Source organism: Atractosteus spatula, chromosome 1 (genome assembly GCF_055471065.1).
Source record: "Atractosteus spatula isolate fAtrSpa1 chromosome 1, fAtrSpa1.hap1, whole genome shotgun sequence".
Classification (NCBI taxonomy): domain Eukaryota; kingdom Metazoa; phylum Chordata; class Actinopteri; order Semionotiformes; family Lepisosteidae; genus Atractosteus; species Atractosteus spatula.
In genome coordinates this window covers 28,748,563-28,766,469 of record NC_142706.1, presented here as the reverse complement: position 1 = coordinate 28,766,469, position 17,907 = coordinate 28,748,563, and the positions used below count along the sequence as shown (strand labels likewise).

General features: G+C 39.5%; 1 protein-coding gene across 1 annotated transcript in view; it reads right to left on the bottom strand.

The window, feature by feature from the left end:
• Positions 1-17,907, bottom strand: part of arap2 (ArfGAP with RhoGAP domain, ankyrin repeat and PH domain 2) — a 247,624-nt gene that overhangs the window by 31,342 nt on the left and 198,375 nt on the right. Inside the window, 1 exon segment of the mRNA XM_088920360.1 lies at positions 14,172-14,246. Coding sequence (XP_088776486.1) covers positions 14,172-14,246 — 75 coding nt within the window.

Here is a 17,907-nt window from a genome sequence, read left to right as displayed (position 1 = left end):
AGCCTGCATGAATAGCTTCTCTGTGGCTGCACCACAGAGATGAACAGAGAGATGGGGCCTCATTTGGGAAAGCCCAGCAACACTTAATTCTGTCTTATTAACAAGCATTGTCGCTACATATGCGACACTTATCATTCAACAAGAGCTCAAAATATCAAGGATCAAAATATCAAAATATCAAAATATCAAGGATCGTCAAGAGCGCAACAAAGACAGCAGAAAAAGATATGTGTATCACATACATGAGAATCCAAGCATTTTTATCGACGCTTTCTTATCCACGCTATGAAGTAGTCTTTAAAATTTCTTTATCACACAGTAAAAAGTCAAAATTCTGGGGTGTGCATATACCAGAGAATATGGCACGGCTTCAGAAGGGTGTCAGCCAATCAGATTTCAGGACCAGAATTATCTGTTTTATAATTGGGTATATAATATGGAATCACGTATCTAAAGAAATTAATAATGATATTAATTTAAGGATCTAAATATCTTAATCTATCTATCTATATAGCTGGTAGTATTACTGTATTCCACTTTCTTTGTAAACACATTTTGTTAACACCCGAATCGCAGGTGGATTCTGTTTTTTGTTATTGTGTGTAGCTCAAATCCTACTTAACTAAAAACTAGACACAAGATGAGTATTATTGGACAATGTTGCGAGGCTCTGGCGGAATTTCTCTGTAAACTGAAGAGTTATAGAGGAGACACGTTGTGTATCGCCTCTTTTTACATTTGTAAAAAAACATCCCAATGTTAATACAACACGGAAGATATTATTAATAATGTTGCGCTTTTGGGCTTGTGGTGTATTGGTCATTAGTGAAAAGATTTAATCATTTAATCTCTTTACTGTGCACATTTTAATCCACCTAGTATTGGATATCTATATGGAATTTTACCACTAAAGGGAAATTTTAGTAGCTGAGTGTAAAAAGAAGAGGAGCATAACGCATCTGAAGGTCATAAACGATATTAATTTAGGAACATAAACATATTATGCAAACTGTATGTTGCTGGTATTGGTATTTTAAAGAAAAAATACACACCAATATTTCATTTCTCCCTAAACATTTTAGCATCAAAGTCTTACATGTGGTTATTTCTTAATGTTTTTACATGGTCCTTCTGACCATATTACTGTACGTTTATATACTTTGTGAAAATTGATCGTTTTAACCTTTAGTTTAAAACTTTAGTAATAGTTTTGTGGTGTATGCATAGCTGAAACTTTTCTAAAATGTATAACAAAATTAAAGACGATTAAAATCAGTAATCTGTAATCTTTCCACGTGTAATGTCATTAGAAAGTACAATAAGTTCCTGCTTTGTCTGTTCCCTCACACCTGAAGAAGGATTCACAGCAGAAATGTTGCAGGCTGATGCAGCTACCCAAGGAAATGTATTGCAGTAAATGTTTATATATCTTCATATCTTCGGAAGGGAAACACAGAAAGCCTTCAAACCAAATGCATTTTAAAGACCACGAGATGTGAAAACGTTCACAGCTTGAACATAAAACTATCAGTGACCTAATTCTCTTTTTTTTAGTGCATAATTACTCACTAGCTGGAATCTGAGGGGATCGTTGTGTACACATGTTGTGATATTTAGATATTTAGAAATAATGCCACCTCGCCGCGGTCCTGGAGGGGAAGGCCTGCCAGGCGTTGCTGGATGTACCCGGGGACCAGCGGTACAACTACGCGGCGCTGGCGTCGGCCCTCCGGAGGCGTTTCGACAGGAGAGGGGAGGCGCCGGGACTGCTGCGGGTGAGGTTCGCCCAACGCCGCCGCTTAGTGGGAGAGCCACTGGGTCCGGTTGCCGCAGACGTGGCCTACTTAGTCCCCCAGGGTTACCCTATTCTCCCGGAGAAGGCCCGGTCTCTGCTGTCTTTGTTGCGGTCTTGACGATCCCTGTGATATTTTGAGCTCTCGTTGAATGATAAGTGTCGCATAGTGTAAATCATTTTCATTCTTAGAAATTATGAAACGCTCTGTTAAAAGCAAGGGAGTTTTTATGTCTGTTATAGTAAAAGAAAATGCCTGATGAACTAGGGATTGGACAGTTTTTCAGTGCTTGTACAATCGGTGGAAATGTTCAATTAAATGTGCTAAAGAAATAATCAAAAAAAGTAATTTATTCCTTTATCATATTGGCTAGCTAATGTCCTCTCTTTGCTAGTTACTTGTGGCTGTGTTTCTGCATTGCATAGCAGCAAGGGACTATATTCTCAGGCGGAGGAACGTAAACAGCTTATTTTTCGTGTTAAATAATTTTTTTAATTAAATTTCATTCTATACAGCATATTTTTGGGGACCATTTTATAAAGCTTTGATGCTTAAAATGTGTAGGGAGAAATGGAAAACTGGTGTGTATTTTTTTCTTTAAACTACCAAGACCAGCCATATACAGTACAGTTTACATACAGTAATATGTTTATGTTCCTAAATTAATATCGTTTATGACCTTCAGATGCGTTATGCTCCTCTACTTTTTATGCTCAGCTGCTAAAATTTCCCTTTAGTTGTAAAATTCCAAGTAAATATTCAATACTAAGCGAATTAAAACGTGCACAGTAAAGACATTAAATGATTAAATCTTTCACGACCGACCACCGCACCATGAGTGCCCCTGTCGGTCATTTTGGCCAGCCAATCACGTACCAAGGTATGACACTTTATGGCGCAGTATGACGTAATGATTTGCCCATGGTACGGGTTTGTACCGCGCACTTTGAATGGCTGCATCTGTAAGTGAAACTTACAGATGGAAGGGGAGGAGACTACTAGGAACTGGGCAGCTTGACAAACAGGGGGGTGTGATGACTGTGCACTGATACTCTGGGGGGGCGTGGCCTGGGCAAACAAATCCAGAGGAGTCAAGGGGGTAATCCAGGGTGAAGTCCAAAAATCCAGAGCAAAGGGAATAAAAGCGGGTTAACGAGGCCAGGCGCTCCGAGCCCTGGACCCAGATGGTCAGGACGCCGTGGTGAAGCCTATGCCGTCGGGTCACTCCAGGACCTGCTGGTAGGTGGGCTTCCGGGTGTCCATCTTCCAATGCTGAGCCCAGAATAGTAAAAGCGGTTGGATAGGATGCAGGTGCACATAATCAACTAAAATGTGAAAGAGCCAGAGCACCCTTAAGAGGAGGGTTTACGATTGTGACAACAACTACAATGCCCTACTCACAGGGAGCACCCATCACTCTTTCAACACCTTACAGCGAATTCAGAATGCAGCAGCTAGAATTGTTACTAGGAGCAGAAAGTACAACCATATTATACCTATACTTAGCTCTCTTCATTGGCTTCCTGTCAGGTACAGGGCAGACTTCAAAATCCTTCTACTTACTTATAAGGCTCTCAGAGGTCAGGCAGCTGTCTATCTAATGGAATTTATTAATATACAATCCAAATTGCCCGCTAACCCACGTGGGTTACTCGGCCCTACCAGTCCCTGATTGGTTGATCAAGGTGAGATATGAGTCACTTACTCCTGACACCTAGGAATGCAGTCCAGATGTCCATCTGGCACTCCCTAGACAGATAGGCGCCAATGGATGACCATTGATCATGATAGCCAGGCTTAGCTAAGTGCATCCCCCTTTGGGAGCTGTCCCTTATCAAAAGAAAACATCTTTAAATCAGCCTGCATGAATAGCTTCTCTGTGGCTGCACCACAGAGATGAACAGAGAGATGGGGCCTCATTTGGGAAAGCCCAGCAACACTTAATTCTGTCTTATTAACAAGCATTGTCGCTACATATGCGACACTTATCATTCAACAAGAGCTCAAAATATCAAGGATCAAAATATCAAAATATCAAAATATCAAGGATCGTCAAGAGCGCAACAAAGACAGCAGAAAAAGATATGTGTATCACATACATGAGAATCCAAGCATTTTTATCGACGCTTTCTTATCCACGCTATGAAGTAGTCTTTAAAATTTCTTTATCACACAGTAAAAAGTCAAAATTCTGGGGTGTGCATATACCAGAGAATATGGCACGGCTTCAGAAGGGTGTCAGCCAATCAGATTTCAGGACCGGAATTATCTGTTTTATAATTGGGTATATAATATGGAATCACGTATCTAAAGAAATTAATAATGATATTAATTTAAGGATCTAAATATCTTAATCTATCTATCTATATAGCTGGTAGTATTACTGTATTCCACTTTCTTTGTAAACACATTTTGTTAACACCCGAATCGCAGGTGGATTCTGTTTTTTGTTATTGTGTGTAGCTCAAATCCTACTTAACTAAAAACTAGACACAAGATGAGTATTATTGGACAATGTTGCGAGGCTCTGGCGGAATTTCTCTGTAAACTGAAGAGTTATAGAGGAGACACGTTGTGTATCGCCTCTTTTTACATTTGTAAAAAAACATCCCAATGTTAATACAACACGGAAGATATTATTAATAATGTTGCGCTTTTGGGCTTGTGGTGTATTGGTCATTAGTGAAAAGATTTAATCATTTAATCTCTTTACTGTGCACATTTTAATCCACCTAGTATTGGATATCTATATGGAATTTTACCACTAAAGGGAAATTTTAGTAGCTGAGTGTAAAAAGAAGAGGAGCATAACGCATCTGAAGGTCATAAACGATATTAATTTAGGAACATAAACATATTATGCAAACTGTATGTTGCTGGTATTGGTATTTTAAAGAAAAAATACACACCAATATTTCATTTCTCCCTAAACATTTTAGCATCAAAGTCTTACATGTGGTTATTTCTTAATGTTTTTACATGGTCCTTCTGACCATATTACTGTACGTTTATATACTTTGTGAAAATTGATCGTTTTAACCTTTAGTTTAAAACTTTAGTAATAGTTTTGTGGTGTATGCATAGCTGAAACTTTTCTAAAATGTATAACAAAATTAAAGACGATTAAAATCAGTAATCTGTAATCTTTCCACGTGTAATGTCATTAGAAAGTACAATAAGTTCCTGCTTTGTCTGTTCCCTCACACCTGAAGAAGGATTCACAGCAGAAATGTTGCAGGCTGATGCAGCTACCCAAGGAAATGTATTGCAGTAAATGTTTATATATCTTCATATCTTCGGAAGGGAAACACAGAAAGCCTTCAAACCAAATGCATTTTAAAGACCACGAGATGTGAAAACGTTCACAGCTTGAACATAAAACTATCAGTGACCTAATTCTCTTTTTTTTAGTGCATAATTACTCACTAGCTGGAATCTGAGGGGATCGTTGTGTACACATGTTGTGATATTTAGATATTTAGAAATAATGCCACCTCGCCGCGGTCCTGGAGGGGAAGGCCTGCCAGGCGTTGCTGGATGTACCCGGGGACCAGCGGTACAACTACGCGGCGCTGGCGTCGGCCCTCCGGAGGCGTTTCGACAGGAGAGGGGAGGCGCCGGGACTGCTGCGGGTGAGGTTCGCCCAACGCCGCCGCTTAGTGGGAGAGCCACTGGGTCCGGTTGCCGCAGACGTGGCCTACTTAGTCCCCCAGGGTTACCCTATTCTCCCGGAGAAGGCCCGGTCTCTGCTGTCTTTGTTGCGGTCTTGACGATCCCTGTGATATTTTGAGCTCTCGTTGAATGATAAGTGTCGCATAGTGTAAATCATTTTCATTCTTAGAAATTATGAAACGCTCTGTTAAAAGCAAGGGAGTTTTTATGTCTGTTATAGTAAAAGAAAATGCCTGATGAACTAGGGATTGGACAGTTTTTCAGTGCTTGTACAATCGGTGGAAATGTTCAATTAAATGTGCTAAAGAAATAATCAAAAAAAGTAATTTATTCCTTTATCATATTGGCTAGCTAATGTCCTCTCTTTGCTAGTTACTTGTGGCTGTGTTTCTGCATTGCATAGCAGCAAGGGACTATATTCTCAGGCGGAGGAACGTAAACAGCTTATTTTTCGTGTTAAATAATTTTTTTAATTAAATTTCATTCTATACAGCATATTTTTGGGGACCATTTTATAAAGCTTTGATGCTTAAAATGTGTAGGGAGAAATGGAAAACTGGTGTGTATTTTTTTCTTTAAACTACCAAGACCAGCCATATACAGTACAGTTTACATACAGTAATATGTTTATGTTCCTAAATTAATATCGTTTATGACCTTCAGATGCGTTATGCTCCTCTACTTTTTATGCTCAGCTGCTAAAATTTCCCTTTAGTTGTAAAATTCCAAGTAAATATTCAATACTAAGCGAATTAAAACGTGCACAGTAAAGACATTAAATGATTAAATCTTTCACGACCGACCACCGCACCATGAGTGCCCCTGTCGGTCATTTTGGCCAGCCAATCACGTACCAAGGTATGACACTTTATGGCGCAGTATGACGTAATGATTTGCCCATGGTACGGGTTTGTACCGCGCACTTTGAATGGCTGCATCTGTAAGTGAAACTTACAGATGGAAGGGGAGGAGACTACTAGGAACTGGGCAGCTTGACAAACAGGGGGGTGTGATGACTGTGCACTGATACTCTGGGGGGGCGTGGCCTGGGCAAACAAATCCAGAGGAGTCAAGGGGGTAATCCAGGGTGAAGTCCAAAAATCCAGAGCAAAGGGAATAAAAGCGGGTTAACGAGGCCAGGCGCTCCGAGCCCTGGACCCAGATGGTCAGGACGCCGTGGTGAAGCCTATGCCGTCGGGTCACTCCAGGACCTGCTGGTAGGTGGGCTTCCGGGTGTCCATCTTCCAATGCTGAGCCCAGAATAGTAAAAGCGGTTGGATAGGATGCAGGTGCACATAATCAACTAAAATGTGAAAGAGCCAGAGCACCCTTAAGAGGAGGGTTTACGATTGTGACAACAACTACAATGCCCTACTCACAGGGAGCACCCATCACTCTTTCAACACCTTACAGCGAATTCAGAATGCAGCAGCTAGAATTGTTACTAGGAGCAGAAAGTACAACCATATTATACCTATACTTAGCTCTCTTCATTGGCTTCCTGTCAGGTACAGGGCAGACTTCAAAATCCTTCTACTTACTTATAAGGCTCTCAGAGGTCAGGCAGCTGTCTATCTAATGGAATTTATTAATATACAATCCAAATTGCCCGCTTAGATCACAGAATGGAGGCCTTCTTCATATTCCACACATGAATAAAAAAACAGTTGGCGGTAAAGCCTTTAGTAACAGGACCCCTAGCTTATGGAACAGTCTCCCACCCCATGTTCAGGATGCTGAGTCAATCTCAGTATTCAAATCCAGACTGAAAACCTATTACTTCAGCCTAACCTACTCACACCTTATTATCATAGCCCGTTGCAATCTTGGCTGCTGGTGCTGCTGTACATGCCATTGTGTGTCTCTGTGTTGGCCCACCAGGTAGATACATCTGTTCTGACCAAACTATCCTATTCTCCTCCTCACATGTCCAGGTGGCACCCAGGCTGGGCACCATCTGAGTTGGATGCTGCATCACAGCCATGCATCCAATAGGGACATCATGGATCTAGCTATCGTTTAGGAGGATTTTGCTTGTCCACAGAGATTTGCAAAGAGTACTGCCATACATAAGACATGATGGTTGGATTAATACCTTTATTCATTTTTTGCTTTTTTAATGATATAATGTTAGCTTGTCCAAAGAGGTTGGGCACCAAGATGACATTGGACTCTAGAATTTTTTTTTCTCCCTACTAAGGAGTTTTTGGTTCCTCTCCTCCGTTGTCTTCTGGTCTTTTCTGTTCTGCATCCACAACATGTATGGTCATTTGCTTTGTTAAGCGCCTTGTTGTGAAAGGCACTACTGTATATACAAATACATTGAATTGAATTGAATACTTAGGTAAAATTAGTTCATAGTGCCTTCTTAAATGTGCACTCAATAGATGGGTTCAAACTTTCTTTTCAAACACTTCAAACATTCTTTGAATTGTCTACTTATTTAAAAGGATTTAATTAGAAATGATTAGATTATGTCTTTGGTAAAAAAATATTGACACAGCTATGAAATATTATCACATGCTAAAACTAAAACCTAAAATAAAATTGTTTATTAATTTAATTGTTTCAAATTTAATTTAATTTAATTTATGCACAAATACTTTATGTAATTGAAATGGAAATCTAATAAGTAAATTGATTCTTAAAATGTAGAGAGCTATGCAAAAAATATATTGGTGCTTTTAGAAAATATATTTCAAGGATGTAACTGCTGTGCTACAGTACGTGCAGAATTTTAGAAAACAGATCATCAACAAAGTACACTGTTTAGGTTACTTTAGAAGACAATGTACCAAAACAATATACAGTATGCTGTCTGGGTCGTTAGATTAGCCGAAGGTAACTGATAAGCTTTGAAAAACAAATCTAGTGGTGCTTCTTCTTTCATTTTATGATGTAATCTGTTTTGTCTTAGGGAAAGGGGAAGTTTTAGAAGGGACAAAGTGCTGAGCTTTCTCTTACAGCACAACATCTTATAAAAACCCTGTACTGCTTGTAACAAATTGAGTCTCTGGTTGCACTTTGCGAAGTGTCGGCAGGGCTCCCAATATTGCAATATTGAAATAAAGACCTTACTCAGGTGAGAACTCTCTCTTGTGGCTTCCTTGATAGGTAAATTTCCACAACAAGATTGGCACCCCAGATGGGACACTAACCTGAGCGCGGACGGCTGCTGAAACTCCATCCTGGCCCGGACAATTTTAGCAAATTGGACGAACCTCGGAGGATAAACTGTTTGTCCTTCCAGAGACGCGTCTGGAGAATTCACGGCTGTCTGACGTCAGTAAGTGATCATTTTAACGAACCTTTTGTTTTACGATTAAGAAATCTTGCTCTAAGCCTGGGGCTTGAGTGAGTGAGTCTGGGACTCAAGTAAAAAGACGATTTAGAATATTTTCTGTGGTTTTATTGCAGAGAATAAAGTGTCTTCCATCGTGGAGTAAGTTAGGTTTTCCTGAAAATGGTAGTTTTAGTACCAGGCAGATACAACAACTAGAAGAACAGTTAAAAGAAAAAGAGAAAAGGGGAAATAAGAAAGTCGACTGGAAGTGTTTTGAGTTGTGGAAAATTGAGTCACAAGTTAGAGTTGACAAAGTAAGTTAGGCAATAGTGGGAAGAAAACTGAAACGCCAATGAATATAGTGGGAAGAGAATATGAGTTAATATACTGTCAACCTTTTTCTGATAATATGTCAGGATGGACAAATGAAAGATGGCCCCGTGCAGGTAGTTTTCAGCCATGGGCCATACGATTATTACACGAAATGACAGATTCACTTAACCTAGAGGGAGATCCCGGGTGGGATTTTGAATATATGTGCAGATGTGTAAGTGTGTGGGAGGAATGTGCTAAGAGGCATGAATCAGGATGGGGTAAGAAACCTGAACAGATGATGTTGAGCACTACTAAAGTGTGTCCCGAATTGGATTGTCTTGCAGTAGCTATTGCTCCTGTGACTACCCTTCCGTCGCCTCCACCATATGGGGAGGGCCGACCGGATTCACCGTATAATAGGCGACGGGATGAAAGAAAGGGTGACACGGAGAGGATGCTCTCACCGTCCCGCACAAGGATAGGAGTGCAGTATGGTGGGGGTCGCTCCGCCGATCCTTCCGCCGTTCCGTGTCCCCAGTCCATGGAGGAGGGAGAGGGGGTGCTCCACATGCCAATGATTGAATGTCCTAATCCCCGCACCGGTGATGATGAGGAACCTACTGTCCTCGTTTATCGCCCATGGAAATTAACTGAGTTGGCGGCAGTTATTGGGGAGCCGCCAAACCCCAAAACAAATGGGCGTAAGTACACGACAGCCCTGAGATGGCTGGTAGCACAAAGCAGACCCACGAGAGGAGAGCTAGAGACTATTTTTATAAAGACTTTGAAGCTTGATTATGGCGATGTAAGGGGAGATGGTCAAAATGAGTTTAGCCCTGACCACCCATACAGCAGCGATGCTGGAAGTGACTATCAGACCCAGCTTAATGCCATATGTCGCAGAATAGAGGCAAAATACCCAGGGAAAGTGGATTGGGTAGTGCTGAGGCGAAGTAACCAGAAACCCGGGGAAACCTGTAATGACTTTTTGGAGAGACTGACTCCTCTCTTCAGTAATCTTAGTGGCCTGTCTGAACCCCCAGCAGGAGAGGCAGGGTCAGTTTATGAAACCCAACTCACTAACCTTTTTGTAGAGGGACTGCTTCCAGAAATAAGTAGCATGGTAAAAGCTACCTGTATCGGCTGGGACACTGCCCGAATAGCAGAAGTATGTCGCCATGTTTATCATGCTGAAAGACAGCTCACAGACAAGAGAGAGCGAAAAGCCCGAAAGGATAATCATCAGCTTCACCAGCTGCAAATGGCTCAGTTACAGTTTTACCAGGGTAACCAGAACAGAGGGAGAGGACAGTGTGCCCGGCGAGGCCGAAGAGGAAGAAGCAAAAGCCCGAGAGGGGACTTCCAGACTTGCTTCAAGTGTGGACAGATGAGACACTGGGCTCGTGACTGCCCCGAACACAACACAGCAAAACGAAGAAGCGACGGCAACAACTGGGATCTACCACCACCACCTCCACCTGAGGTAACCGTGAGCTCACCCTGGCAGGAGGAAAAAAGGGACTGACGTTCATCGCAAGCTGAGGTAGGGCCTGAGGGCACCGAGACTTTTATCTTACCTGCCCTCTCTCCCCCGTCTCAGCTACCCAAGGTCACTTTATACATAAATGGAGACCCTTATGAATTTTTAGTGGATACCGGAGCCACACACTCGTTACTCAGGGACAATATCTATAGGTTCGACCCCTCCTCAAAATCCATTTTAACAATAGGAGTAACGGAACATCCCACAAAGTCTTATTTTACTGCACCCCTGACAGTGGAATGCCAGCAGCATAAGTTTGGGCCTGGTAACCACTCCTTCCTCCTTTCTAAAGAGTGCCCTGTTAATTTGTGTGGCAGAGATTTACTCTGCAAAATGGGCCTCACCATCGTCTGTTCGGAACAAGGGCTTGAGCTAACCCGCAGTGAAGACTGCTTGCCACGTACCATGTTAATACAACACTCACCCACAGTCCCTGACTACTACTATAGCAGGGACTTAGTGCAGGATGAGGAACAACCGCCACAACTTCTTTTACAAGAAATAAAAAGACTGTGGTCAGGCCAAGGTGATTTTCAGGACGTGAGCAATTTACATTGTATAGCAGAGGTTAGTTTTGGAGGTCCAACTGAGGAATTTGAGATGGCGTGGTTTGGTGACGGACTGTGTAGTGATAGGATAAAAAGCAATGGGTATTTAATTTCGACAGACTTTGCAGCATTAGCTATTACCTTAACAGAAAAGCAGAAGACACTTTATCAAGCGGGAACGCACCCTCATGTTTCCCTTGCGAAAGCATCAGGTTTTCGCTGGCAGGACGTGGGCAGTTTTGTCCAACGGTGTGTTGAAAGCTTTTCGTGGTCAGCTCCAGACTCGAGGGGAGTTAAATATAATGCCACCCTCCAGGCCAGTTGGCGCCCATACTCAGCAATCCTTCAAACCTGGAGGACAGTGCATCTCACGGCTCCAGATGATCAGATGGGTGCATTATTTGTGTCTACCCCTGTTGACACTTCCCATCCCGCACTAGAGGGGGTGCCCAGCTCCCTCTGGGCGGCTCACAAATATGATGTGGGATTGATAGAGGGGGCTTTCTGTAATAGATTTGGCAAATGCATTTTTTAGTATCCCAGTACACTCTGAGTCCCAGTTCTGGTTTGCTTTCACGTTTCAAGGAAAAAAGTATACTTGGACTCGTATGCCTCAGGGGTATGCCGAGGCTCCTACTGTATTTTCCTCTGCATTGCAGGACTGTCTCTCAGGGTTTGGTTTTAAAAACGGTAGTACACTAGTGCAGTATGTTGACAATTTGTTGATTTGCTCTCCAAGGGAAAGCGTTTGCGTTCAGGACACTAAACATCTTTAAAATTATCGTGCCAGTATTGGAAATAAAGTTTCCCTATCAAAGCTGCAGTTTGCAAAAAAGAATGTACGATATTTAGGTCGTGACATTTCTGCAAATTCAAGCTCAATTGGCACGGAGCGAATAAGTGCGATCCAAAAAATTCCAAAACCCTGCACCAAGAAGGAGATGATGTCCTTCTTAGGCTGCACAGGTTACTGTAGGGCGTGGATACCCGGGTATGCAAAAATAGCACAGTCGTGGACATTTACCTATCAAGGAAGCCACAAGAGAGAGTTTTCACCTGAGTAAGGTCTTTATTTCAATATTGCAATATTGGGAGTCCTGGCGCCACTTTGCAAAGTGCAACCAGAGACTCAATTTGTTACAAGCAGTACAGGGTTTTTATCAGATTTTGCGCTGTAAGAGAAAGCTCAGCACTTTGTCCCTTCTAAAACTTCCCCTTTCCCTAAGACAAAACAGATTACATCATAAAACGAAAGAAGAAGCACCACTAGATTTGTTTTTCAAAGCTTATCAGTTACTTTCGGCTAATCTAACGACCCAGACAGCATACTGTATATTGTTTTGGTACATTGTCTTCTAAAGTAACCTAAACAGTGTACTTTGTTGACGCACTGTTTTCTAAAATTCTGCACGTACTGTAGCACAGCAGTTTCATCCTTGAAATATATTTTCTAAAAGCACCAATATATTTTTTGCATAGCTCTCTACATTTTAAGAATCAATTTACTTATTAGATTTCCATTTCAATTCCCTCCTTTTTATTCTTGAAAATGGTTAAAAGTTAGATTCTTCATATGGATTCCCAGGAGGCTCCCATATTTCGAATTCTTGCATTCTTATCAGAATATACTGATGCGTAAACATATTCATTACCATTTTTCGAAGCATTGGAATAATACATGTCATACAGCAACATAAAAACAGGAAGACAAGTATCACAGCCCCTATAATCGGCGTTAGTAACTTAAAGAAAAACATTCCCCCTTGCCCAAACAGTGATTCTAACCAGGAGAGAAAAGCTGGTGTATCTTTAATGCCTCTTTCTTTGTTCACCTTGTCTTTCAGTTCTTTCAAATGCTGAATAGAGAGCGTAAGATTTCCATAATCATCGTCATTTGCTGGAATATATGTACAACAGGAGTCTCCTACTAAAGCACAGACTCCTCCAGATTCTGCAGTTTGAAGGTCCAGCACGAACCTGTTCTGAAGTGCCATTAATCTAACTCCCCTTAATTCTTGTTTGATAGCGTCTAAGCCTTCTAACGTGATGTTAATAAAACAGTACATTTCATAGCGAGTAATTTGTAACCAGCGGGCATTAGCTACTGCCTGAATACTCAGTCCTGAGGAAAAAAATATTTCAGCTGCAGTAAATAGTCTATTGTCCTTTGGTATTTTAGATATATCTGGACCATATCTGTCAGCCCAACTGAGAGCGCGTTTAACCCTTGACTCCCTCTGAAGGGGCTTCATTGAATTTAACAAATAAGAGTTTACTGGGACAATGAGAATGGAGTGGTGTAACGTGACTAGAGCACATATATGATATATGATTTGCTATACATTATGTTAGACACGTCACATTAAGCATTCACTGTTTCACCTGGTGGTTTTACAAAATAGTGAAGCCCTACATCTGATTATTTGAAAAAATAAAAGAGTTTTGGCATGGCTGGATGTGTAAATAGTGTCTGGTACCTGGAAGGTTATGTGAGAGAAACATACTTTATTATTAATTATAGATTATTAATATACTTATGTCACTAAATCCAAAGCACTGTACATACAAATTCATTTTGAAATATAATGATTTACCTCTATTATTTAATTAGCTTTAACATTGATTACTATCAAATATTTAAAGACAATGCAATATTGAGCTGATACCTCACTAATTGGATGCCTGAAAAAATATAAAAAACATCTTTTGACCAGCAGCTAATAGTCAGATTAAATTGTGAAACCAGTCATTCTAAACTAAGTAATGAATGTGTTTTCTGCAATTAAATTAATGCACTAATCAATGTTAAGATATATAGTATTTAAATAATACCAATTAAACCAAAATTGAAGACAAAAAATCCTACACATTCAAGCTGTAATTTAATTTAATTTCTAGATGAATCATGCATTTCTAAGGATTTCCTCTAAGGTTCATTCCTTTTAAAGGACTCTCATTCCCTTCTAACAACCATATGGATACATCATTTCCTGAAAATATTTTCATGATTGCATTACCTTGATTAAGCAGCAGGCCTCAGGCTCCCTTTTCTTCAAGTAAACTTTAAAGATTAGATCCCCAGCCTGGGAAAACTAGGAATAACATTAGTTTCTAATTAGTTATCTGAACATAAAACATAGAGATCTACAAAGTTTTTCTATTGCAGTGTATCTGAAGAACAATAAAAACACTGGAAATCAAAAGTTACAATATTTGTATTTATAATAATCTACAGTTAAGCGTGTTATACCACAGTACGTGATTGGCTGGCCAAAATGACCAACAGGTGGCACTCGTGGTGCTTTGGTAGTGCAGCAATTGCTTCTTTTAATCTGTTTACTGTGTATGTTTAAATCCGCTTAATTTTGAATATTAATATGGAATTCTACAACTAAAGGGAAATTTTAGTAGCTGAGCATCTAAAGAAGAGGGACATAACACATCTGAAGGTCATAAACGATATTAATTTAGGAACATAAACATATTATGTATGTATGGCTGGTATTGGTAGTTTAAATAAAAAAAACACACCAGTATTCCACTTAATTCATAAACATTATAAACATCAAAGTCATGCGGTTACATACTGTGGTTATTTTGGAAAAGTTTTTACATACTCCTTCTTACTATATTAAGTTTATATACTTATATACTAAAAAGTTAAAATGTTTTAGCATTTTCTATGAATACTTGCGATCGTTATCGCAGTAAAAGCTCAAATTATCACAATAGTACACTTTGTAAACATCTGCATCAATTTGACTCATTCACCCGTGATTACTTGGAAACTTTTTACCTGCCCTTTTCAGGTACAGCAGAAATTGGTAAGTGGTGCATTGGTGTAATGGGTTAGGTGTGTGCCTTACATGCTGGAGGTTGGGGGTTCAAACCCAGCTGTTGCCATGAATTTTCTTTTAACAAATATACATTTTTTTGAAAAACTAAAATAATAAATATGATCAACACTATATTGAATTTGTTGGTATTTCTAAATAACACAACACGTTCAAAGTTAAGTGATGTATTAATAACAACTAATAATTTAAAAATGCTTATATTTTAAAATTGTATTTTGTTCGGGGTAATTTGTCACTGTTTTCACAAACTTCAATTTATTAAACGTCTATTTTTGAGACAGGCTGTTCCAGACTTCTGTTTAATTTCTGAAGCTCTGTATTCAATGTTTTAACCTTTTCTATGAATACTTATGCTCATTATCGCAGTGAAAAAACTCATACTATATGATATTAATTTAAGCATCTAAATATATGTATTATATAGCTGGTAGTATTACTCTAATCCACTTTCTTTGTAAACATGTTTTATTTTTAATTTGACTCATTCATGCATGATCACTTTAGAAACATTTTTAAGCTGTTCATCTCAGCTGTGTTTCCGAGCAGCCCATTTGCCGTTAGGTGATCAGAGTTCAATACCTGGTTCAGGCACAAGTTTTTCTTCTAACAAAGACAATTTAAAAATAAAATAGTAAATATTATGTACACTATATTAACAGTTTTTGTGTTTTTCATATTCAATGTTAAGTGATAATAATAATGAAATAAAAACATGAATGACAGAGCCTGCAACCTACAGATTTAAAGATCACTATTTGTGAAACATTTCACAGCTTTTATTTAAACAATATTTAGTACGTGGTAGCATTTTTAGAAACACACAGTGTGATGTTGTATAGTTTTAAAGCCATATAAATTAGATTATGTTAATAGTATCCGGAATCACCTTGTAAAACTGCCAGGTGGAGCTAATAAAGCTTTACCTCTCATGTACAGCATTTGAGCTGTCACCAGAAAACGCTGGTTTCGATTCCCAATCACTGCTGAGGGACAATCTTTATTAAATTAAGAATTTAAGTTGTGTACTCTTTAGACTTTTACATTTAAACTGTGTATTACAGCATGTTAATCATCATACATTAAAATGTTTATATATTTTATGAAAGCAAGATTGCTCAGATGGACAAAAGTACACAACCTTCCTTTATCATAAATATTTTAATTATGCTGAAATATTTCATGCATAAAAGTCTTTACCGAAGATATTACTTATAGTATTACTAATGAATGACCTTGGACAAGCTGTAAACTCAAAGTATTACCCTGGTCCACATTCTTTGTAATTGTCTTTGTAAACGATGGTTTTTCCAATCGTCTTTGTTTAGTGATAGTATGAAAAATAAATCTAAATGGTCAGAAAGCAATGCTGAAAGTTTATTAAGATACTAAGAAGGCAAAGATAACTATTTACGCTGCATTGTCAAATTGTGAATCAATAAAGACATTTAATTACACACGTGTTTGCGATTTAAATTAAAATGGGGGTAACGGGTACTCTCTTTACATCAATTTCCCTTCGGGGTCAATAAAGTCTTATCTATCTATCTTATTATTTCTCTGTTCTCTTTCTTATTATCAAAACTCATTCAGTTGTGGTTCTTTTGGTTTCACGGAGGGCTTCTCAGATAGTTGGGCATTCAGGTAGATTGCCAGGTGAAAGGATTAGTAAATATATTTTGTTAAAGCAAGTCAGTTTTTTGTGACACATAAAAGACATATTGTGGTATTATTATATAGGATGGACACAGTGACTCAAACACTCGTTGAATGAAAAACAGCGCTTTATTTTTCGGTACAGCTGGTACAGCACCCAAACAAACGCAAATGCATTTTAAATAAAATGTTTTTATTCATTCATAATCTGACTCACATAACTCACATTCCCGAATGCCCCCCCCCGGCTCAACAATCTTAGGAAGAACACAAACAGCCTGTTAATAAAATTGTTGCAATTTTGTTCGGTCAGTTCTTCCTCCCAGAACTTGTAAATTGCATTGATCAGTTTTTGCTTTGTGCTGGGTTTAGCCATTTTCCTAATATAGTTTTTCAGGGAATGCCATACCATCTCTATTGGATTTAAATCTGGGGATTCAGCTGGAGTTTTCACCCAGTTCACTCCTTCTGCTATAAGGCTCGCCTTTGCTGCTTTGTGTTTTGGATCGTTGTCGTGAAAGAAACGGTGCCTTGATCCAAAGTGCTCCCTGATATATGGGGCAGTATGCTGTTTGACCACGACTTCCTCGAAGAATTCACGATCCATAATTCCTTCGAAAATAAGAAGTGGTCCCAGGCCACTTCTAGATACACGCCCACAGACGTGAACCTTCAGTGGATGTTTTGGCTTTGGCTTGTTCACATATCTCCCGTTTTTATAAACCACATGGTTGAAAACGTTTCCAGAGCCACTGTTGTTTCATCAGTGAAAAATACATCATGAAGTGCCTCTCCCTGTTCAATCCATTGAAGCGCTTGTTTGAGCCTTTCCTCTTTATTTTTTACCCTTATCATGGGGCATGTGTTGATTTTTTTATATCTCCATCCAAGCCCTCTGCGCACTCTTTTTATCAATGTCGGACTCACTCTCACACCAAAGGTCAGCCCACAGCCGTCTTTGAACTTGCACCGTTGATACAGATGCAGCCATTCAAAACAGGTGGGGTACTTCACGGTGCAACGCGGTGGGCGTGTTGTATCAAAACGCAGTATCACGCTGTGTAACGTGTCATTTGACGTCATACCGGAAAGTATCCGGAATCACCTTGTAAAACCTCCGGGAGGAGCTAATAAAGCTTAACCTCTCATGTACAACATTTGAGCTTTTAAATTTAAACTGTGTATTACAGCATGTTAATCATCGGTCATTAAAAAGTTGTTATATTTTATGAAAGCAAGATTG